Here is a 20,172-nt window from a genome sequence, read left to right as displayed (position 1 = left end):
GTGTAGGGATCCAGGAGGACTTGGTCTGTATTGATTTTTGTATTTCCCGTAGTCAGTGTTTACAATTTGCACTATGCACTTTACATTGTATTGACTGTTAGCCGTGTAAGAATATACTCTGCACGGTTTGGGATTGCCTTCTGTTATTTGTTTTACAACAGACCAACATAACGTTATCCTGTGTGGCATTGTGCTGCTCATCTATATGTATGGATATGTAACAATTTTTATCATTGTAAGTTAAATAAAAGTTTTTTGTACTTGTTCAAACTAAGCTGTTCTGAGTCCAGTTTTGGTTTAAAACTGCACATGAGCCTAGTCAAGAATTCTAGTCTCAGGCATTACTGGAGTGGGGACGTCCTCTACCAGACCCCACTCTACTGTATGGCCATGACACGCTCCCGATTTCACAGGCCATCTGAAAATGCCCCCCCCCCCCCGGTCAAGGTGATCCTGCCTATGACCGCCTGTACAAAATCAGGCCGGTCATCGATCACTTTGGGGCAAAATTTGTGCAGGCCTATGTTTGGGGCAAAATTTGTGCAGGCCTATGTACCTGGATGGGAGGTAGCGGTTGATGAGTCTCTCATTGCTTTCAAGGGGAGACTCATTTTCCGCCAGTATGTTCCCTCTAAGAGGGGAGGTATGGCGTGAAGCTGTACAAACTTTGTGAGAGTACCTCAGGGTACACTTACAATTTTCGTGTGTACAAGGGGTGAGATTCCCATATTACAACCCCCAGAATGTCCCTCCACTCTGCGTGTTAGCAAAAAACTTGTGTGGGACCATATGCACCCACTGCTAGATAAGGGTTACCACCTGTACGTGGATAACTTTTATACTAGTATCCCCTTGTTCCAGTCCCTCGCCGCCAGATCCACGTCCACTTGTGGGACCGTGAGGAAAAATCAACGCAGCCTCAGTACCCACCCCCTCCAGGTACCTATCCCCAGGGGTGCGACCAGTGCCCTTACCAGTGGAAACCTGTTGCTGGTCAGATATAAGGACAAGAGGGATGCCCTTGTACTGTCCACAACTCACTGTAACGGCATCACATCCCTGTGTGAGGTACCGCAGCAACAGTCCTCAAGTCCGATTGCATTGTCGACTATAATCGGTATATGAGAGGAGTTGATCTCCCTGATCAAGTCCTGAAGCCATACATTGCCATGCGCACAACCCGGGCATGGTACAAAAAAGTTGCGGTCTGCTTGGTGCAGGTTGCCTTGTACAACTCTTTTGTGCTGTCCCGGAGCGCTGGCAACACAGGGACATTCCTTCAGTTCTATGAGGCAGTCCTCAAGGACCTGATCTTTTCTGACCGGGAAAGAGCAGGCCGGAATACCTCGGGAATTGGAGGCACCCGGATCGTCCCTGGCCAACACTTTCCAGGTGTGGTCCCCCATACTGGAAAGAAGGGACGGACCCAAAAAAGGTGCAGAGTGTGTCACAGGAAGGGGATACGGAAGGAAACCACTACTCAGTGTGACACGTGCCCCGATCATCCGGGCCTCTACATTATTGGTTGCTTCGGGGAGTACCACACTTTTATGGAGTACTAAATTTATGTTCCCCTTCTCCAATTTAGCCACTGACAATCGGATAAAAAACTATGGTTCTCAGACTTGAGACACTAAAACTAAAAATAAATTTGTTCAAAAATATTTAGTAAAACTAAAATAAATAAAAAAAAGTTGACATATTAGGTATGGTCGCATCCGTAATAATCTGCTTTATAAAAATACCCCATGACCTAACCCCTCAGATGAACACGGTCAAAAAATTAAATAAAAACTTTGCAAAAAAAAATTTTTTTTGTTACCTTACATCACAAAAATTGTAATACCAAGCGATCTTAAAGTCATATGCCCCCCAAAATAGTGCCAATAATACCATCCTCTCATCTCGCAAAATATGAGCCCCTAACTAAGATAATCGGCTAAGAATAAATAAAAAAAATGACTCTTGGACTATGGAGATACTAAAATGTTTATTTTTTTTTGTTTATAAAAAGATAATATAGTGTGAAACATAAATAAAAAGTAGACATATTAGGTATCGCCGCGTCCGAAAGAATCTGCTCTATAAAAATACCCCATGAACTAACCCCTCAGATGAACACGGTCAGATAAAAAAAAAAAAAAAAGTACAAAACAGTAATTTTTTTGCAAATCTTCCATTTTAATCCTTTTTTTTTTTTCCAGTAACAAAGCAAGGGTTAACAGCCAAACAAAACTTAATATTTATTACCCTGATTCTGCAGTTTACAGAAACACCCCATATGTGGTTGTAAACTGCTGTATGACTAAACAGCAGGGCGCAAAAGGAAAGGAACGCCGTATGGTTTCTGGAAGGCAGATTTTGATGGCCTTTTTTGTTTGGCACCATGTCCCATTTGAAGCCCCTCTGATGCACCCCTAGAGTAGAAACTCCATAAAAGCGACCCCATCTAAGAAACTACACCCCTCAAGGTATTTAAAACAGATTTTACAAACTTTATTAACCCTTTAGGTGTTCCTCAACAGTTTAGGGCAAATGGAGATGAAATTTCAGAATTTCTATTTTTGGTAACCTTGCCTCACAAAAATGTAATATAGAGCAACCAAAAATCATATGTACCCTAAAAATAGTCCCAACAAAACTGCCACCTTATCCCGTAGTTTCTAAAATGGGGTGCATCAGGGGGCTTCAAATGGGACATGGTGTAAATAAACCAGTCCAGCAAAAACCACACGTCGCACTTTCCCCACTGCGCCCTACTGTGTGCCCGTATAGTAGTTTACGGCCACACATGGGGTGTTTCTGCAAACTACAGAATTGGGGCAATAAATATAGCATTTTGTTTGGCTGTTCACCCTTGCTTTGTTACTGGAAAAAATAAATTAAAATTGAAAATTTGCTCAAAAATTGCTGTTTTGGCACAGTTTTTAATTTTATTGTTTTGACCGTGTTCATCTGAGGGGTTAGTTCACGGGGTATTTTTATAGAGCAGATTCTTATGGATGAGGAGATACCCAATATGTCTACTTTTTATTTATTTATGTTTTATACTATATTATCTTTTTATAAACAAAAAAAAAAACTTTTTAGTATCTCCATAGTCTAAGAGTCATTTTTTTTTCATTCTTAGACGATTATCTTAGGTAGGGGCTCATTTATTGCGGGATGAGAGGATGGTATCATTGGCACTATTTTGGGGGGCATATAACTTTTTGATCGCTTGCTATTACAATTTTTGTGATGTAAGGTCACAAAAAAAAATCTTTTTTTGCACAGTTTTTATTTTATTTTATTTTTTGACCGTGTTCATCTGAGGGGTTGGGTCATGGGGTATTTTTATAGAGCAGATTCTTATTGACGCGGCGATACCTAATATGTCTACTTTTCTTTATTTATTTTAGTTTTACTAAAAATTTAGAATTATTTTTTTGTTAGTTTTAGGTCCCTTTCACACGGGCGAGTATTCCGCGCGGATGCGAAGCGTGAGTTGAACGCATTGCACCGCACTGAATCCCGACCCATTTATTTCTATGGGGCTGTTCACATGAGTGGTGATTTTCACTCATCACTTGTGCGTTGCGTAAGAATCGCAGCATTCTCTATATTCTGAGTTTTTCACGCAACGCAGGCCCCATAGAAATGAATGGGGCAGCGTGAAAATCACAAGCATCCGCAAGCAAGTGCGGATGCGGTGTGATTTTCACGCACGGTTGCTAGGAGACGATCTGGATGGAGACCCGATCATTATTATTTTCCCTTATAACAAGGTTATAAGGGAAAATAATAGCATTCTGCATACAGAATGCATAGCACAATAGCGCTGGAGGGGTTAAAAATAACGATAATTTAACTCGCCTGAATCCACTTGATCGCGCAGCCGGCATCTCCTTCTGTCTTCTTCTTAGCTGTGTGCAGTAACAGGACCTGTGGTGACGTCACTCCGGTCATCACATGGTCCATCACATGATCCATCACCATGGTAAAAGATCATGTGATGAGGGGGGGAGGAGGTTGGGAGGAATAGGGAGGGGTGTGTGTGGGGGGGTTAGGCCTATGTTTTGTGTCTACAATTTGCAGTATTTGCTCTTGATTGCGTATATTGTATACAGCTAAGATCGATTTGTCATTTGATGTAGTCTTCTGATAATGTATCTTTTTACATTCTGTATAATTATAGAAGAGACAATGTACTGTCAGAAAAAGTTTATTATACCCGATCAATAAAAGATTATTTGATAAAAAAAAAAAAAAAAAAGATTATGTGATGACCGGAGTGACGTCACCACAGGTCCTGTTACTGCACACAGCTAAGATGAAGACAGGAGATGCAAGCTGCGCGAACAAGTGGATTAAGGCGAGTAAAATTATACATTTATTTATGTATTCAGAATGCTATTATTTTCCCTTATAACCATGTTATTATAAGGGAAAATAATACAATCTACAGAACACCGATCCCAAGCCCGAACTCCTGTGAAGAAGTTCGGGTTTGGGTACCAAACATGCGCGATTTTTCTCACGCGAGTGCAAAACACATTACAATGTTTTGCACTTGCGCGGAAAAATAGTGCGTGTTCCCGCAACGCACCCGCACATTTTCACACAATGCCCGTGTGATAGAGCCCTTAGTGTCTCAAGTCTGAAAACCATAGTTTTTTATCCGATTGTCAGTGGCTAAATTGGGGAAGGGGAACATAAATTTAGTACTCCAGGGAGATCAACTCCTCCCATATACCGATTGTAGTCGACGATGCAATCGGGCTTGAGGACTGTTGCCGCGGTACCTCGCACAGGGACAGGGGTGATGCCGTTACAGTGAATTGTGGTCAGTACAAGGACATCCCTCTTGTCCTTATATCTGACCAGCAACAGGTTTCCACTGGTAAGGGCACAGGTCGCACCCCTGAAGATAGGTACCTGGAGGGGGGTGGGTAGGGAGGCTGCGTAGATTTTTCCGCACGGTCCCACAAGCGGACGTGGATCTGGCGGCGAGGGACTGAAACAAGGGGATACTAGTATAAAAGTTATCCACCTACAGTTGGTAACCCTTATCAAGCAGTGGGTGCATAAGGTCCCACACAAGTTTCCCGCTAACACCCAGAGTGGGGGGACATTCTGGGGGTTCAATACGGAAATCTCGCCCCTCGTACACACAAAACTTGTAAGTGTACCCTGAGGTACTCTCACAAAGTTTGTACAGCTTCACGCCATACCTCCTCCGCTTAGAGGGAACATACTAGCGCAAAATGAGTCTCCCCTTGAAAGCAATGAAAGACTCATCAACTGCGACCTCCCTTCCAGGTACATAGGCCTGCACAAATTTTGCCCCAAAGTGATCGATGACCGGCCTGATTTTGTACAGGCGATCATAGACAGGATCACCTTGGGAGGGACATGATGCATTATATGCATAATGCAGGCATTTCAAACCAGGAGCGTGTCATGGCCATACAGTAGAGTACGGTCTGGTAGAGGATGCCCCTACTCCAGTAATGCCTGACGCTAGGTTTCTTGACTAGGAGGAGGACACAGAGCATGCCCATCATCAGGGAGGTAAGAGCATAGGGACATAAAGTGTAGGTCCGAGGTTCCAGAGGCTGGGGGTCGTCCTTTTAAGGACGAGTGCCCCGACTACAGCCAGTGAGGCCCCTCCACTCATTAGACCAGGCCAAGTAGGGTTAATATATAGGGAAAGTTACTGGTCCATTCAGACCCATTCCCTTTATGTATCACATCCCCTGCAGGCATTCCAGTAGGAATACACTAACTATCTAGCACCTATGCTACCCTCCCTATAAAGCGCAGGAATTTACTTTATTCCACAAAGTCTCAAATATCTTTTTAATAGATATAAATTAAAAGTTAAATCTTAATTTAAATACAATAAGGCACACTCAGTACAGACTATATATAGGTTTCTTGACTAGGCCCATGTGCAGCACAAGGCCCCAAAACGTCCTCATCTCGGCTGCACTGACCGGAGTCCAGCCACCGGAACTAGACAAAAAGAAGCCCGGGTGTTGAGCAATGAACTGTTGGGCGTACAGGTTTGTTTGCCCCACCATCAGATTCACAATGTGGTCACTGAAAAAAAAGACTAAAGTAGTCGTATTCAGTGACGCCACTGTGGAAATCTGGATTCCTGGTTGGCCTACAAAATCAGGAATCATGGGCTCAAAACGCTCTGGGGTATACCAGACAAGTTCACCGGTAGGGGGCTCCGATGGACTTAACTGGTGGGCCGGAAAACTAGTACGAGCCCCAGAGCGGCTAGTACTAGTGTGGGCCACAGAGTCCCTAGCATGACGGTCCCCTTGCTCCGCCTGGCGGCATCTTCACCGCCTTGGGGGCTCATCATCATCGCTAGATGATGAGGAGGATGCGTCTGACAAAAGGAAAGTGGGGTCATCCTCCTCCTCACTGGGGCTCTCGGACTCGGAGGCAAGCTGGGCGTATGCCTCCTCAGCCGAGAACATCTAGCGGGCCATAAGTGTGTGCGTGATAAACTTTATTTGGTGTGCGTGTGTGTGGGGGCACGGGTGTTCGAGAACTTACCCTAAACCTAACAGACAAAAAAAAAAAAGGCCAAAAAAAGTGAAAAAAAAATAAATACAAATTCAAACTCGCTAAACAACCGTCCGAAGTTGGATCAGCGGTGGGGTGTGCGATGCGCTAACAGTAGCCGGGCGCTAAGAGTGCTGGCCACAGTCAGCATACTTAGAAAAAAATAAAAATAAAATGCTTGCGCCCCTTTGGGAGGGGGGCAAGTGGCAGCCCACCTGGGGGGTCTAGGGTCAGGGTTAAAAACATGGGGTGGAAAGCATGCAATATCTTGGAAACCAAAGCGGCGCAAACGTTCATTTTTGCGGCACAAACGAATGGTGTAATTCTTTTTGAAATGTAAAAAGATGGGCTGGAAAGTGGGCGGGGTTTCAGCAAATCAAGTGCGCAATATCTCGGAAACCAAAGCGGCGCAAACATTCATTTTTGCGGCACAAACCAGCACAAACGAATGGTGTATTTCTTTTTGACATTTAAGAACATGGGGTTGAAAGTGGGCGGAGCTTCATAAAAATCTAACGAGCAATATCTCAGGAACCGAACCGGCACAAATGTTCATTTTTGCGGCACAAACGCAGGACAAACGAATGGTGTATTTCTTTTTGAAATTTAAAAACATGGGGTGCCAACTTCACACAGGTACAGCTGAGGACAGTAATTGGCTGCAGCAGTGAATTGGCGAAACCAAGCACATCGCTGTACAAGTCACCGACTACTATGACTTGTACTGTGAATGGCATTACAGGTGAGTATATAATGTGTTTTTATTATTAAGACATTGAAAGGGTTGTCAGAGTTTATTAATGATCTCGGACAGCCCCGTTAAGTGTCATGTTAAAGCATGTTACAACTGTATCACAAAGTTTTTTATTTATGCAATTTTATTTAAATTAATGCAAATTGTTTAAAAATAGGGCTACCCTTTAAAGTTACCTTTGCTTGCAGATGTCTCTGATAGTTGCTGCTTTAGCAATAGTTTTTTCCCACTGTGTCTCCCTCCCAATTGATAAGCTTTGAGAATCAGCCTTGGCAATCAGTTTCTGAAGTTCTGGATAGACTCGATCCTGCAACGGAGAACGGTAAGACAAACATAACAGGTTCCGCTACTGAAAGGAAGTATTAAAGACAAAGGCAGTCCACCTTTTAACCTGTCATGATACAAAGCTGGTGCAAAGTGAAGGCATCATATTATAGAGCAGGAGTTGCTTAGAAGACCGATTTAAAGTTCTGTGGGAAAAGATTTAGTAAAACCTATATTTATTTATCTGTCTACTTATTCTGAGCTAAGTAGTCGTGTGAGCGTCTTATCAGTGACTGACATACTTCTAAGGCTACTTTCACACTGGCATTTTGGCTTCCATTTGTGGGATCCGTTCAGGGCTCTCACAAGCGGTCCAAAACTGATCAGTTTTGCCCTAATGCATTCTGAATGGAAAAGGATCCGCTCAGAATGCAGCAGTTTGCTGTTCAGTCTCCATTCCTGCTTTGGAGGCGGACACCAAAATGCAGCCTGCAGAGTTTTGCTGTCCGCCTGACGAAGCGGAGACGAACGGATCCGTCCTGGCACACAATGTAAGGCAAGAAGGACGGATCCGTTTTCTCTGATACAACAGAAAACAGTCATGGCTATAGAAGACATAATACGACCGGATCCGTTCATGACGGATGCATGCGGTTGTAATTTTGTACCTGAAGTGTTTTTGCTGATCCATGACAGATCCGCAAAAAACGCTAATGTGAAAGTAGCCCAACTGATAATTTAAAAGAATAAATTACAGGTTATACTAAATCTTCTCCTATAAAACTAAGTATAAATCTGTTCAGCTCCTTCTGTTCTATAACAAGATGTATGCAGAGTCCCCTACATGTTCACTGTGACAGGTTCTCTTTAATGTCATGTCTTTATTAGGGCCATCAATCTTTATTTGTTCATTTCTACATGTTTCTTTATAGTGGTCACAGCTCCATTTTTAATGATGAAGAGCTCTGAATCTGCTGCATAGACACAAAGTGAATAAGGATTTCCAGGGTTTAAAGGAACACTTCAATTACATTTCTTAATCACATATCAAAAGCCTATATCTGAGTATTCTATGTTTTAATCTTTCACAAAAAAACAAATTATGTTTTTTTTGGACATAATTGTTTGAAGTCATTCCATGTATTCTATGTCCTGTCCTGGCTTTTTAAAGGCTACATACACCTACGGAGGCATGGTTTCAATAATTGTTTTACTAAATTTGGCCTGAAGATCTTTTTTTTTTTTGTCCTTGCTGAATTACAGGGGTTAATAATCTGTCACTTCCTCTTTTCTTTGAATCCCGTCATCTGGTGCCTAATGTGCATCTCTTATTTCTGATCTGACCTCATATACATTTATTTAAGCCAGGGATGCTCAACCTGCGGCCCTCCAGCTGTTGTAAAACTACAACTTCCATCATGCCCTGCTGTAGGCTATCCGGGCATGCTAAGAGTTGTAGTTTTGCAACAGCTGGAGGGCCGCAGATTGGCATCCCTGATTTAAGCCATAGAATTGAGCTAAAATGAGTGTCTATAAAGTCAGGAGATCAGAAATAAGAGCTAGACATAAGTCATCAGATGATGGGATTAAAAGAAAAAAGAAAGTGACATCTTGCAAACAGACAGATTTTTAACCCCTGTATCCCAGAAATAAAAGGATTCTGAAAAAATTAGTACAAATCAATCATTAAAAAAAAAAATCAAAAAATCCCTGAAGGTGTCCACAGCCTTTAACTTTCTCCTTTGTTTGGACAGACATTTACAGCAGCCAGAGAGGAAAAAAGGATGAGTGAATTAAAGGAAATGTGTCATCAGAAAATGACCTATTGTTCAAATCAAGTTTTTATGTTAACATATATATTTTTGGGAATTTGGTGAATTTTAATTTTTTTTATCCATGTTACTATCTATATATAAAAAATAAAAATAAAAGGATTATAATCCTGTAATTTTTACATTGATTTAACTAAAACGACAAATGAAATCAGAGTATATAGAACATTTCTGCTTGGTTGATGAAGAACAATATATATCTCTACCTGTTTCTCCCACAAGGAAGTCATCAAACGCAGCGTGATGGGTTGAAGTTTTGATGTACTGCCTATCATCTGCAAAGCCCGCAAGATCTGTGGCACGCACACCTATTTTGAGAAGCAGAGCGTTATAAAGAACAGCTAGTGCTTAAACATTACTTACACTTTGCTTCATTTTTTTTTTTTTTTAAGACCACACAACAGAAAGGAAAATCACCTTATGTGTACCCAAGGCAGGCAGTGTATACAGAATTTCATGGGCCAGTTCAGGATCCTGGGTATGACCAAGTCTGTACATCAACACTGAAACCAAGTAGGGGACCTAAAAAACAGAAAATGTAATTTCAATTCTTATTTTGGTTGTGAATAATAAAATCATGATTAAAAACAAATTTAAAATGCAGAGGCAGTTTTATTCAAGATGCTGCTCCTTTATAGATTTCCCCACATCAACTCTCCCAGCCATCTACTGTGCAAGGAACTAATACATAAATCTAAGACAAAGAACTAAACATTAGCCAAAGTACCACAAGTACTATCAAAGCTCAATCAGTGCTCGCTTTAACCACATACCTGCAGCCTTCCTCCCAAATCCAGTCACGTAAAGGTTTATTTTTCTAGTCCCCCCACACATTGTCAGACTATGACCCCTGCACTTATTTAGCACCAGATATGCTAATAGGCTGCCAAAAGGGACAGAAAGGTGGAGCCCACCCCTGTCCTCTGTAGGCACTGTCTAATGCATTGCTCGTAGGTCGTCCACTCTGATTGGACAAAACAGAATAGATAGCCTCCAAATGAAGCAGAAGTCCTGAAGCCTTTAGACCTCTTTCAGGTGAGCGCGTCCTGTGTGGAAATCACGCTCCGTGTATGAGCATGATTTCCCATCAGAAGCACTCGGCATTATACTGATTTATAATGCTGTGTATCTCTGCCTGACCTTGGATCTACAGAATCCTAGTGATGTAATGCTGTCAGTATAATTCTGTAGAAGTAAGGTCAGGCAGAGACACACAGCATTATAAATCAGTATTTCTGCACAGGACATGCTCATCTGAAAGTGCCCTTACAATGGCTTGTCTCGTGAAATTTACCTTAAATCAGCAGGATAGACAGCACATGAACGCCACACATGACCCAGTGCCAGTATTGAAGTGGCTTAATTGTAAGCCTGGTGATTGCTACCTGTTTTTAACTTTGTGGCACATTTCATGATGCAATGCCACTTGTTATCTAATGTACTAATGCCCTCACTACATTCAATTACATATATATTACGTGGGGTGTTGCAATTCATAAAAGAGGTCAAAGTATGTTTAGAATTGCTTGCAGTGGAAACAGATGTTTGACATATTTACAGATGTGGCATCTATTTCAGCTGCATTTAGAGCAGAACACAATACATAGGATGCACCATCCGTAATCTGAAAAGCTGAACATGTGAACAGTATTAAAATTCCAGAACATAAACATTTTTCGGGTGCAGCATTGAATTTTGTGAATGTCCCCCAGAGAGAAACACATATGTTACAAGTGAAAGCAATTGAGAAGGTTATTCGACCCAAACTCAAAGGAGATTGGTGAAGGTCACTTCTCAATGGCGAGGCCTACTGGATATTAACCATGGAAAGCTTGTACCTAAATGGAATGAATTTCAAAAATGATTTAGCTTTTATTTTTTTAGATTTTTATTCATTTATTATATATACAGCTCTTTCACACGTTTATTATTGTTTCAGTAGGTCTTTATTGCTATTAATCTTCTAATAGCAGTATTTCTAGCATCTCATCTAGCAGTCCATTCCAGTTTATCTCATATACTTGTTCCCAGCATGCCTAGTATCTTCATGCATTCAAACAAGTTATTTATTTTATATACTACACTATGACTAAGGGTGTTCTCACCAGAAACGCGTAAGAAATTGTGTTTTTAATCTTTTTCTGTCTGAGATGAAATAAAGACCTTTTGCATTCTTGAATGAGTGCTGAACATTTTCATGTTTTTGCCTCCCTTCAATACAGACGGCATCTGTGATACTCTATATCGGTTTTCTATTAGCTAGCTGGAGCTCAAAAAGTAAAGTAGGAGACAATAGACGCAAATAATTTATGTCTGATGGGTAGTGTTGAGCGAACTTGTGTTTTAAGTTCGGAGTCTAACGTTCAGGTTCGGGTTATCAAAGAATCAAGTTATGGATTCTAAATTCCGTTATGGTCCGTGCTAGTGGAATCCATAATGGAATACTTCGATAACCCAAACCCGAACTATAGACGCCGAACTTAGGCCTCTTTCACACTTGCGGTGTCCGGATCCGGCGTGTACTCCACTTGCCGGAATTACACGCCGGATCCGGAAAAACGCGAGTGTACTGAAAGCATTTGAAGACGGATCCGTCTTCAAAATGCTTTCAGTGTTACTATGGCACCCAGGACGCTATTAAAGTCCTGGTTGCCATAGTAGGAGCGGGGAGCGGTATACTTACAGTCCGCGCGGCTCCCGGGGCGCTCCAGAATGACGTCAGAGCGGCCCATGCGCATGGATGACGTGCCATGCGATCACGTCATCCATGCGCCTGGGGCGCCCTGACGTCACTCTGGAGCGCCCCGGGAGCCGCACGGATGGTAAGTATGCTGCACCCAGCTACACTTTACCATGGCTGCCAGGACTTTAGCGTCCCAGCAGCCATGGTAACCATTGAGAAAAAGCTAAACGTCAGATCCGGCAATTCGCCGAAACAATGTTTAGCTTAAGGCCGGATCCGGATCAATGCCTTTCAATGGGCATTTATTCCGGAACCGGCCTTGCGGCAAGTCTTCAGTTTTTTTGGCCGGAGCAAAAAGCGCAGCATGCTGCGGTATTTTCTCTGGCCAAAAAACGTTCCGTTCCGGAACTGAAGACATCCTGAACGGATTTCTCTCCATTCAGAATGCATGGGGATAATCCTGATCAGGATTCTTCCGGCATAGAGCCCCGACGACGGAACTCTATGCCGGAAGAAAAGAACGCAGGTGTGAAAGAGCCCTTATAACACAAGTTCGCTCAACACTACTGATAGGCACAAGATCTGGGAGTTCTTCCATCTTATCTTTAAAAAAAAAAAAAGGTCTTTTTAAAACTATGCTGCTCCAAGCATGGAAACCGCACTGTTTATTAACAGACTAACAAGTAAGGCTGGGTCCACGTTAGGTTTTTGCCCTACGTTTAACATACATGTGGGGGAAAAAAGGATGCAAAAGTATACTACACTATGCTTTTCCATCCTGCCGAGTCCAGCAAAAATAGTATACGTTAATGAATAGCTTTCTTTACAATGGAACCCTGTGGTGACAGATGCTACTGTATGGCATCTGTCGGAGGCATCCACTTAACGTATAAATTTTTTATATACGTTAAACATATAACAAAAATGTGATATGAGCCCAGCCTAAAAAACATAGAGTTGTCTGCCAACCAGGCTGTCGCATGGCAGAGAAAGGGTAAACGGTAGACACTTGCAAGCCCCGAATTATCTAACAGCTGGATAAGTGCACAGGACGAGTCATTAGTTCCAGACACAAGTGGACCGCTCAGGAGATGGGGAAGCACGTTGCTAAGCAACTAGGGGCATTTTACATCCCATCGCCTTCCTAAATATTCAGTGGCTGGGTCATCTGTCTAATTAATATCGTGAACGCGTGCTATATTCTCACATTCTCTTCTCCATAGTTTAATTGCATGTAATTTGCCACTGTCCATTGCTTTGTGCCGCTGTCCCAGAGAAACAGTTCACACTAATATGAATACTGTCACACACTGATAATGTCTAACAACAGAGGGACCCGCATTCTGGAAGACAGAGCGGGTGGCAGGGATTGTATAGTTTATGTTTGCTAGGTACAAGTAGACCATGAGAAGCATACAGACTTTCATGCGTGTTCTTCACATTAAACAGAAGTCCTCTCATTATCTTTGGTAACCAGATAATATGACTGCACATCATATTTTTCAGGGGTGCTAAATGAGCAAAGGAAAGTCCACTAAACCAACAGCTTTCACAACCTGTAGTGTGTGAGCTACAGGCAGAATATTATAGAGCAGAAGGAGCTGAGCAGAATGATAAAGTTTTATAGGTAAAGAGTCAGTAGAACTTATAATTTACTAATTTAAGTTCCTGGGCTTTGAAGTCCAGGAGGAGGTCCTATCAGTGACTGACGGCTACCTCTGTATACACAGTCATAGAGGGAAGGCCGTCAGTCACTGATAGGACCGTCTCCTTGTCTTCAGTCAGTGACTGACAGCTACCTCTGTATACACAATCATAGAGGGAAGGCCGTCAGTCACTGATAGGACCGTCTCCTTGTCTTCAGTCAGTGACTGACAGCTATCTCTGTATACACAGTCATAGAGGGAAGGCCGTCAGTCACTGATAGGACCGTCTCCTTGTCTTCAGTCAGTGACTGACAGCTATCTCTGTATACACAGTAATAGAGGGAAGGCTGTCAGTCACTGATAGGACCGCCTGCTTGTCTTCAGTCAGTGACTGACAGCTATCTCTGTATACACAGTCATAGAGGGCAGGCTGTCAGTCACTGATAGGACCGTCTCCTTGTCTTCAGTCAGTGACTGACAGCTATCTCTGTATACACAGTCATAGAGGGCAGGCTGTCAGTCACTGATAGGACCGTCTCCTTGTCTTCAGTCAGTGACTGACAGCTATCTCTGTATACACAGTCATAGAGGGAAGGCTGTCAGTCACTGATAGGTCTGTCTCCTTGTCTTCAGTCAGTGACTGACAGCCATCTCTGTATACACAGTAATAGGGGGAAGGCTGTCAGTCACTGATAGGACCGTCTCCTTGTCTTCAGTCAGTGACTGACAGCTATCTCTGTATACACAGTCATAGAGGGCAGCCTGTCAGTCACTGATAGGACTGTCTACTGGACTTCAGTCAGTGACTGACAGCTATCTCTGTATACACAGTCATAGAGAGCAGGCTGTCAGTCACTGATAGGACCGTCTCCTTGTCTTCATTCAGTGACTGACAGCTATCTCTGTATACACAGTCATAGAGGGAAGGCTGTCAGTCACTGATAGGACCGTCTCCTTGTCTTCAGTCAGTGACTGACAGCTATCTCTGTATACACAGTAATAGAGGGAAGGCTGTCAGTCACTGATAGGACCGCCTGCTTGTCTTCATTCAGTGACTGACAGCTATCTCTGTATACACAGTCATAGAGGGAAGGCTGTCAGTCACTGATAGGACCGTCTCCTTGTCTTCCGTCAGTGACTGACAGCTATCTCTGTATACACAGTAATAGAGGGAAGGCTGTCAGTCACTGATAGGACCGCCTGCTTGTCTTCATTCAGTGACTGACAGCTATCTCTGTATACACAGTCATAGAGGGAAGGCTGTCAGTCACTGATAGGACCGTCTCCTGGGACTTCAAAGCTCGGAATAAGTAGGAATTTAAATGAATAAAATAAAAGTTATACTGAATCTTTCCCACAAAACTATATATCAATCTGCTCAGCTCCTCCAGCTCTCTAAAGGGTTTTTCCAAGATTTTTTAACTGATGACCTTTCCTCTGGATAGGTGATCAGTGGGGGTTTAACACTCAGAACTCCTGCAGTAGCGCCACGGCCTTCTCTCAGCTCACCAAGCACAGCGCTGTACATTGTACAAAGGCTATGCTTGGTATAGCAGCTCAGTGCCTAGGCCATATGACAGATGAATGTGATGGCCGGCAGGTCCGTCTCATTTACAATTCTCTACACCTAAGTTTAGGCAGCTTGCAAGCCTAAATTTAGAAGCGGCAGTGAATCCGCCGAAGTTATAAAGAGGCCGGTGCCTCTACATAACTTTGGCGGATCCACCGCCAGCACAGGGCCTTATTAAGACCCCAGTCTTAATAAATGTGTCCCATAAGGCTACATTCATATGACAGTGAAAAAAAAAATGGCCCAAAAAAAAAACCTGACACATTGTCTGTTTTTCATAGCCATTTTATTTTTTATTTAATTTTTTTACAATTTTTGCATCCATTTTCTGTCTGTTTGAAATCGCTATTTTGCATCAGTTTTTAATGGCCGTTAAAAATGTATACATTTTATTGCCTTGTTTTTAAAATCCCCACCCCTGCAGTATACATAATGTCCCCCATAGCGGCAGAAATGTACCCCACAGTGGACTCCAGTGGTAATAAAGTCCCCCATAGTAGCCCATAATGTCTCCCATAGTAGCCCCAGCTGGAAAAAAATTATTTACCTCATCCACTTGCACGCCCAGAGCAAGTTGGTCCTCTCTCGATTATGTAGGACCTGTGCTCAAGCGTGATGATGTCACCAAGCATGATTGTGTGGTGACATCATCACCCTGGAGTGCAGGTCCTTCTAAGAGGAGCGACTGCCTCTGTGCTTGTAAGTGGATGAGGCGAGGTAAACATTTTTTAACCATATTGCACTAGTGTACCTGTTATTAACGCCATTAGATGGATCAATTAGGTCGTCTGGCCATGAAAACGGCCTAAAAGAGGACCATGTGAAAAGCCCTGCCAGCGGGGCACAGCCTGCAGGTCAATGTCAGTATAGCACTGACATTGCCCCCTTCAAGACCAAGACATTTTTTGTTTTTGTATTTTAATTTTTTTCCTCCCCACATTTCGAGAGCCATAAAAACATTTTAATAGTTCAGACATATTTATTATTATTTTTATATTTTAGGAGTTCAGACATTTTTGGATGTGACGTTACCCAACATGTTTATTTTTATGGTTTAGTTTTATATGTAAACTTGGGAAAGGGAGGTAAACTTGTAATATATTTATGTGTTATCTCTTTTTTTTTTTTTTTTTTTACTTGATACATAAAAACATTTAACACCATGAGGGGGATAGAACCTGGGATCTTTTGACCATTTGTTCCATTTACCCTAATAGAGATCTGTGAAGGTGAATGGCATTTTAACACTATCTGCTACCAGGGATGTCAAACTCGTGGCCCTCCAGCTGTTGCAAAACTACAACTCCCATCATGTCTGGGCATACTGCAGCTATCAGGGAATGCTGGGAGTTGTAGTTTTGCAACATCTGGAGGGCCATGAGTTTGACATCCATGTGCTAAGCTATGCCTCGTACATATTTCAGCAGGCACATTACTATGACAGCAGTCAGCAGGCCCAGGCTGTCATGGTAACCAATGGGAGCCTTGCGATTTCCGCATCCATCTGCCTTACCTCACAGATTCCACGATAGCTGTTGATAATGGCATCCGAGGGATAATATGACGGTGTTCAGCGTGATTGCCGTTCTCAGTCATTGCAACCAGGTGCCTGCTGTATTATACAGCTGGCACCTGCCGAGTATGGAGCGGGTTCACTGCATCAGCCGGCTCCGTACAAGCCGTCACACATTATCACGTATGTATGTGATAATGCATGAAGGGATAGGAATAGTGCACTGTATTTTCGAATCGATCAAAAAAAAAATCGCATGTAATAGTACCTTTGTGGAACTATTAAATGGTTAAATAAGTTAAAACATTAAATAAAAACTCCAATAAAAAATAAGCTTTTTCCATTGCAAAAATACTTTTTAACGAAAAAAAAAAGCAAAAATAAAATCTCCCAGCATCCGTAATGACCCGTACTACGCAAATATCATGTAAATTATCCTATACTGTGAAAGTTGTATATAAAAAAAAAAAAAAAAAAAAAAAAAAAAGGGGGAAAAGAAATACATAGTAAAAAACAAACAAAAAAGTGTTACTAAAGAAAATTACAAGTCGTCCTGCAAAAATCAAGCCCTCACACAGCTCCGTAGAAATATATATATTTTTTTAAGTTATGGGCCTTGAGATGCAAAAAGATTTTCTTCTTTTTTGAAAAAAAAAATGTTTTTTTTTACTGCGCAAAAGTAGTAAACTGCGCAAAAGTAGTAAACCATGTCACGTCTTTCTTCTCATGTGGATTGGGAGTGACAGCATTTTTATAATATTTTAAGTTTCTCCAGGTTGTGTAATTTGTCTCTTTCAGTAGCTGTCGCAAAAAGAACTTGCAAAGATAAAACTGAAATCATCATGCAAAACATAACATATAAGTAAGAGTCCTTTTCACGGGGAGATTACCTGCCAGTAAATAAGCACCGATTCTCAATATCTCATGTTCTCCGGCACTCGCTTAAATGCAATGATCATCTTACTGTATGGGGATGATCTTTAGTACAATCGTTCGTCCACATGCTGTTTGAATAGTGTCAGAAGCATTTAATGCCCGCACTCACCTGCCCTTGGTGGGCATGTAACAGCACCTTAAAGGGGTTGTGCAGCAATAAATATTCATGACCCATCATGTTCGTTACACTGCCCAACGTTTCAGAAGACATCGCTCCAGAGGAAACGACACGTAGTGTAATGAAGAGGACATGGCGCTCGCATGCAGTGCTGCCTCCTCTTCAAACAGCTGATCGGCAGGGGTCCGACACCCGGATCTGATATTGAGGACCTATTCTGAGGATAGGGCATCTATATATATATTGCTGCACAACCCCTTCAAGACACCTGTAGTTATCCATGAATTCAAACACCGCAAACAGCGATTCAGAAAACTTATTTTGAAATTCCAACGGATATCAAAATGCAAGGACAGCATTTTAGAGGGGACAGACCGGCTCTCTTATTAAATCCAATGTCACAAAAATGTTGGGTCAGATTTACTTCCACAAATACCCACAATGTGAGCCAAAAAACTATGCTATAGAGTCAGGTTCATAAATAGTGGGACATCAACACAATTCTAAAGATTTTGGCTCTATACACAACCACAATGGATTTGAAATGAAACAAACAAGATGTGCTTTAACTGCAGATTGTAAGCTTTAATTTGAGGGTATTTACATCCAAATCAGGTGAACGGTGTAGGAATTACAACAGTTTGCATATGTGCCTCCCACTTGTTAAGGAACCAAAAGTAACGGGACAATTGGCTTCTCAGCTGTTCCATGTTATTCCCTCATTATCCCAATTACAGTGAGCAGATAAAAGGTCCAGAGTTCATTACAAGTGTGTCATTTGCATTTTGAATCTGTTGCTGTCAACTCTCAAGATGAGATCCAAAGAGCTGTCACCATCAGTGAAGCAAGCCATCATTAGGCTGAAAAAACCCATCAGAGAGATGGCAAAAACATTAGGCGTGGCCAAAACAACTATTTGGAACATTCTTTAAAAGAAGGAACGCACCGGTGAGCTCAGCAACAAGACCCAGAAGAACACAGAAAAATAACTGTGGTGGATGACCGAATAATTATTTCCCTGGTGAAGAAAACACCCTTCACAACAGTTGGCCAGATCAAGAACACTCTCCAGGAGGTAGGTGTATGTGTGTCAAAGTCAACAATCAAGAGAAAACTTCACCAGAGTGAATACAGAGGGTTCACCACAAGATGTACACCATTGGTGAGCCTCAAAAACAGGAAGGCCAGATTAGAGTTTGCCAAACGACATCTAAAAAAGCCTTTAAAGTTCTGGAACAACATCCTATGGACAGAGGAGACCAAGATCAACTTGTACCAGAGTGATGGGAAGAGAAGAGTATGGAGAAGGAAAGGAACTGCTCATGATCCTAAGCATACCACCTCATCAGTGAAGCATGGTGGTGGTAGTGTCATGGCGTGGGCATGTATGGCTGCCAATTTAACTGGTTCTCTTGTATTTATTGATGATGCGACTGCTGACAAAAGCAGCAGGATGAATTCTGAAGTGTTTCGGGCAATATTATCTGCTCCTATTCAGCCAAATGCTTCAGAACTCATTGGACGGTGCTTCACAGTGCAGATGGACAATGACCCAAAGCATACTGCAAAAGCAACCAAAGAGTTTTTTAAGGGAAAGAAGTGGATTGTTATGCAATGGCCAAGTCAATCACCTGACCTGAATCCGATTGAGCATGCATTTCACTTGCTGAAGACAAAACTGAAGGGAAAATGCCCCAAGAACAAGCAGGAACTGAAGACAGCTGCAGTAGAGTCCGGGCAGAGCATCACCAGGGATGAAACCCAGCGTCTGGTGATGTCTATGTGTTCCAGACTTCAGGCTGTAATTGACTGCAAAGGATTTGCAACCAAGTATTAAAAAGTTAGTTTGATTTATGATTATTATTCTGTCCCATTACTTTTGGTTCCTTAACAAGTGGGAGGCACATATGCAAACTGTTGTAATTTCTACACCGTTGACCTGATTTGGATGTAAATACCCTCAAATTAAAGCTGACAATCTGCAGTTAAAGCACATCTTGTTCGTTTCCTTTCAAATCCATTGTGGTGGCGTATAGAGCCAAAAATGTTAGAATTGTGTCGATGTCCCAATATTTATGGAACTGACTGTATGGGCCAGATTTATCATTAGCTCAAGTCAGAATAATGGAGTGAAAAAGTCGCCAAAAAACTTTTTTCTGCTCTGCACTATGCTTACCAGTTTTCTGAAACTGGGGCGTGTTTTCTTATGTAAATTAATCTCTAGACAGATTTACTATTGGGACTATTTAAAAAGTCGCTAAAAAGTATTTAAGAAATGCGCAATTTCACTCC

At 42.1% G+C, this 20,172-nt stretch overlaps 1 protein-coding gene across 1 annotated transcript in view; it reads right to left on the bottom strand.

The window, feature by feature from the left end:
* FOCAD (focadhesin) overlaps positions 1-20,172 on the bottom strand; it is a 226,511-nt gene that overhangs the window by 103,625 nt on the left and 102,714 nt on the right. The window contains 3 exon segments of the mRNA XM_044300978.1: positions 7,495-7,625; positions 9,621-9,722; positions 9,832-9,936. Of these exon segments, the coding sequence (XP_044156913.1) occupies positions 7,495-7,625; positions 9,621-9,722; positions 9,832-9,936 (338 nt within the window).

This window comes from Bufo gargarizans, chromosome 7, assembly GCF_014858855.1.
Source record: "Bufo gargarizans isolate SCDJY-AF-19 chromosome 7, ASM1485885v1, whole genome shotgun sequence".
In the NCBI taxonomy this organism is placed as follows: Eukaryota; Metazoa; Chordata; class Amphibia; order Anura; family Bufonidae; genus Bufo; species Bufo gargarizans.
The sequence above is the reverse complement of the archived record's forward strand: the minus strand, read 5'-3'. Positions and strand labels throughout refer to the sequence as shown.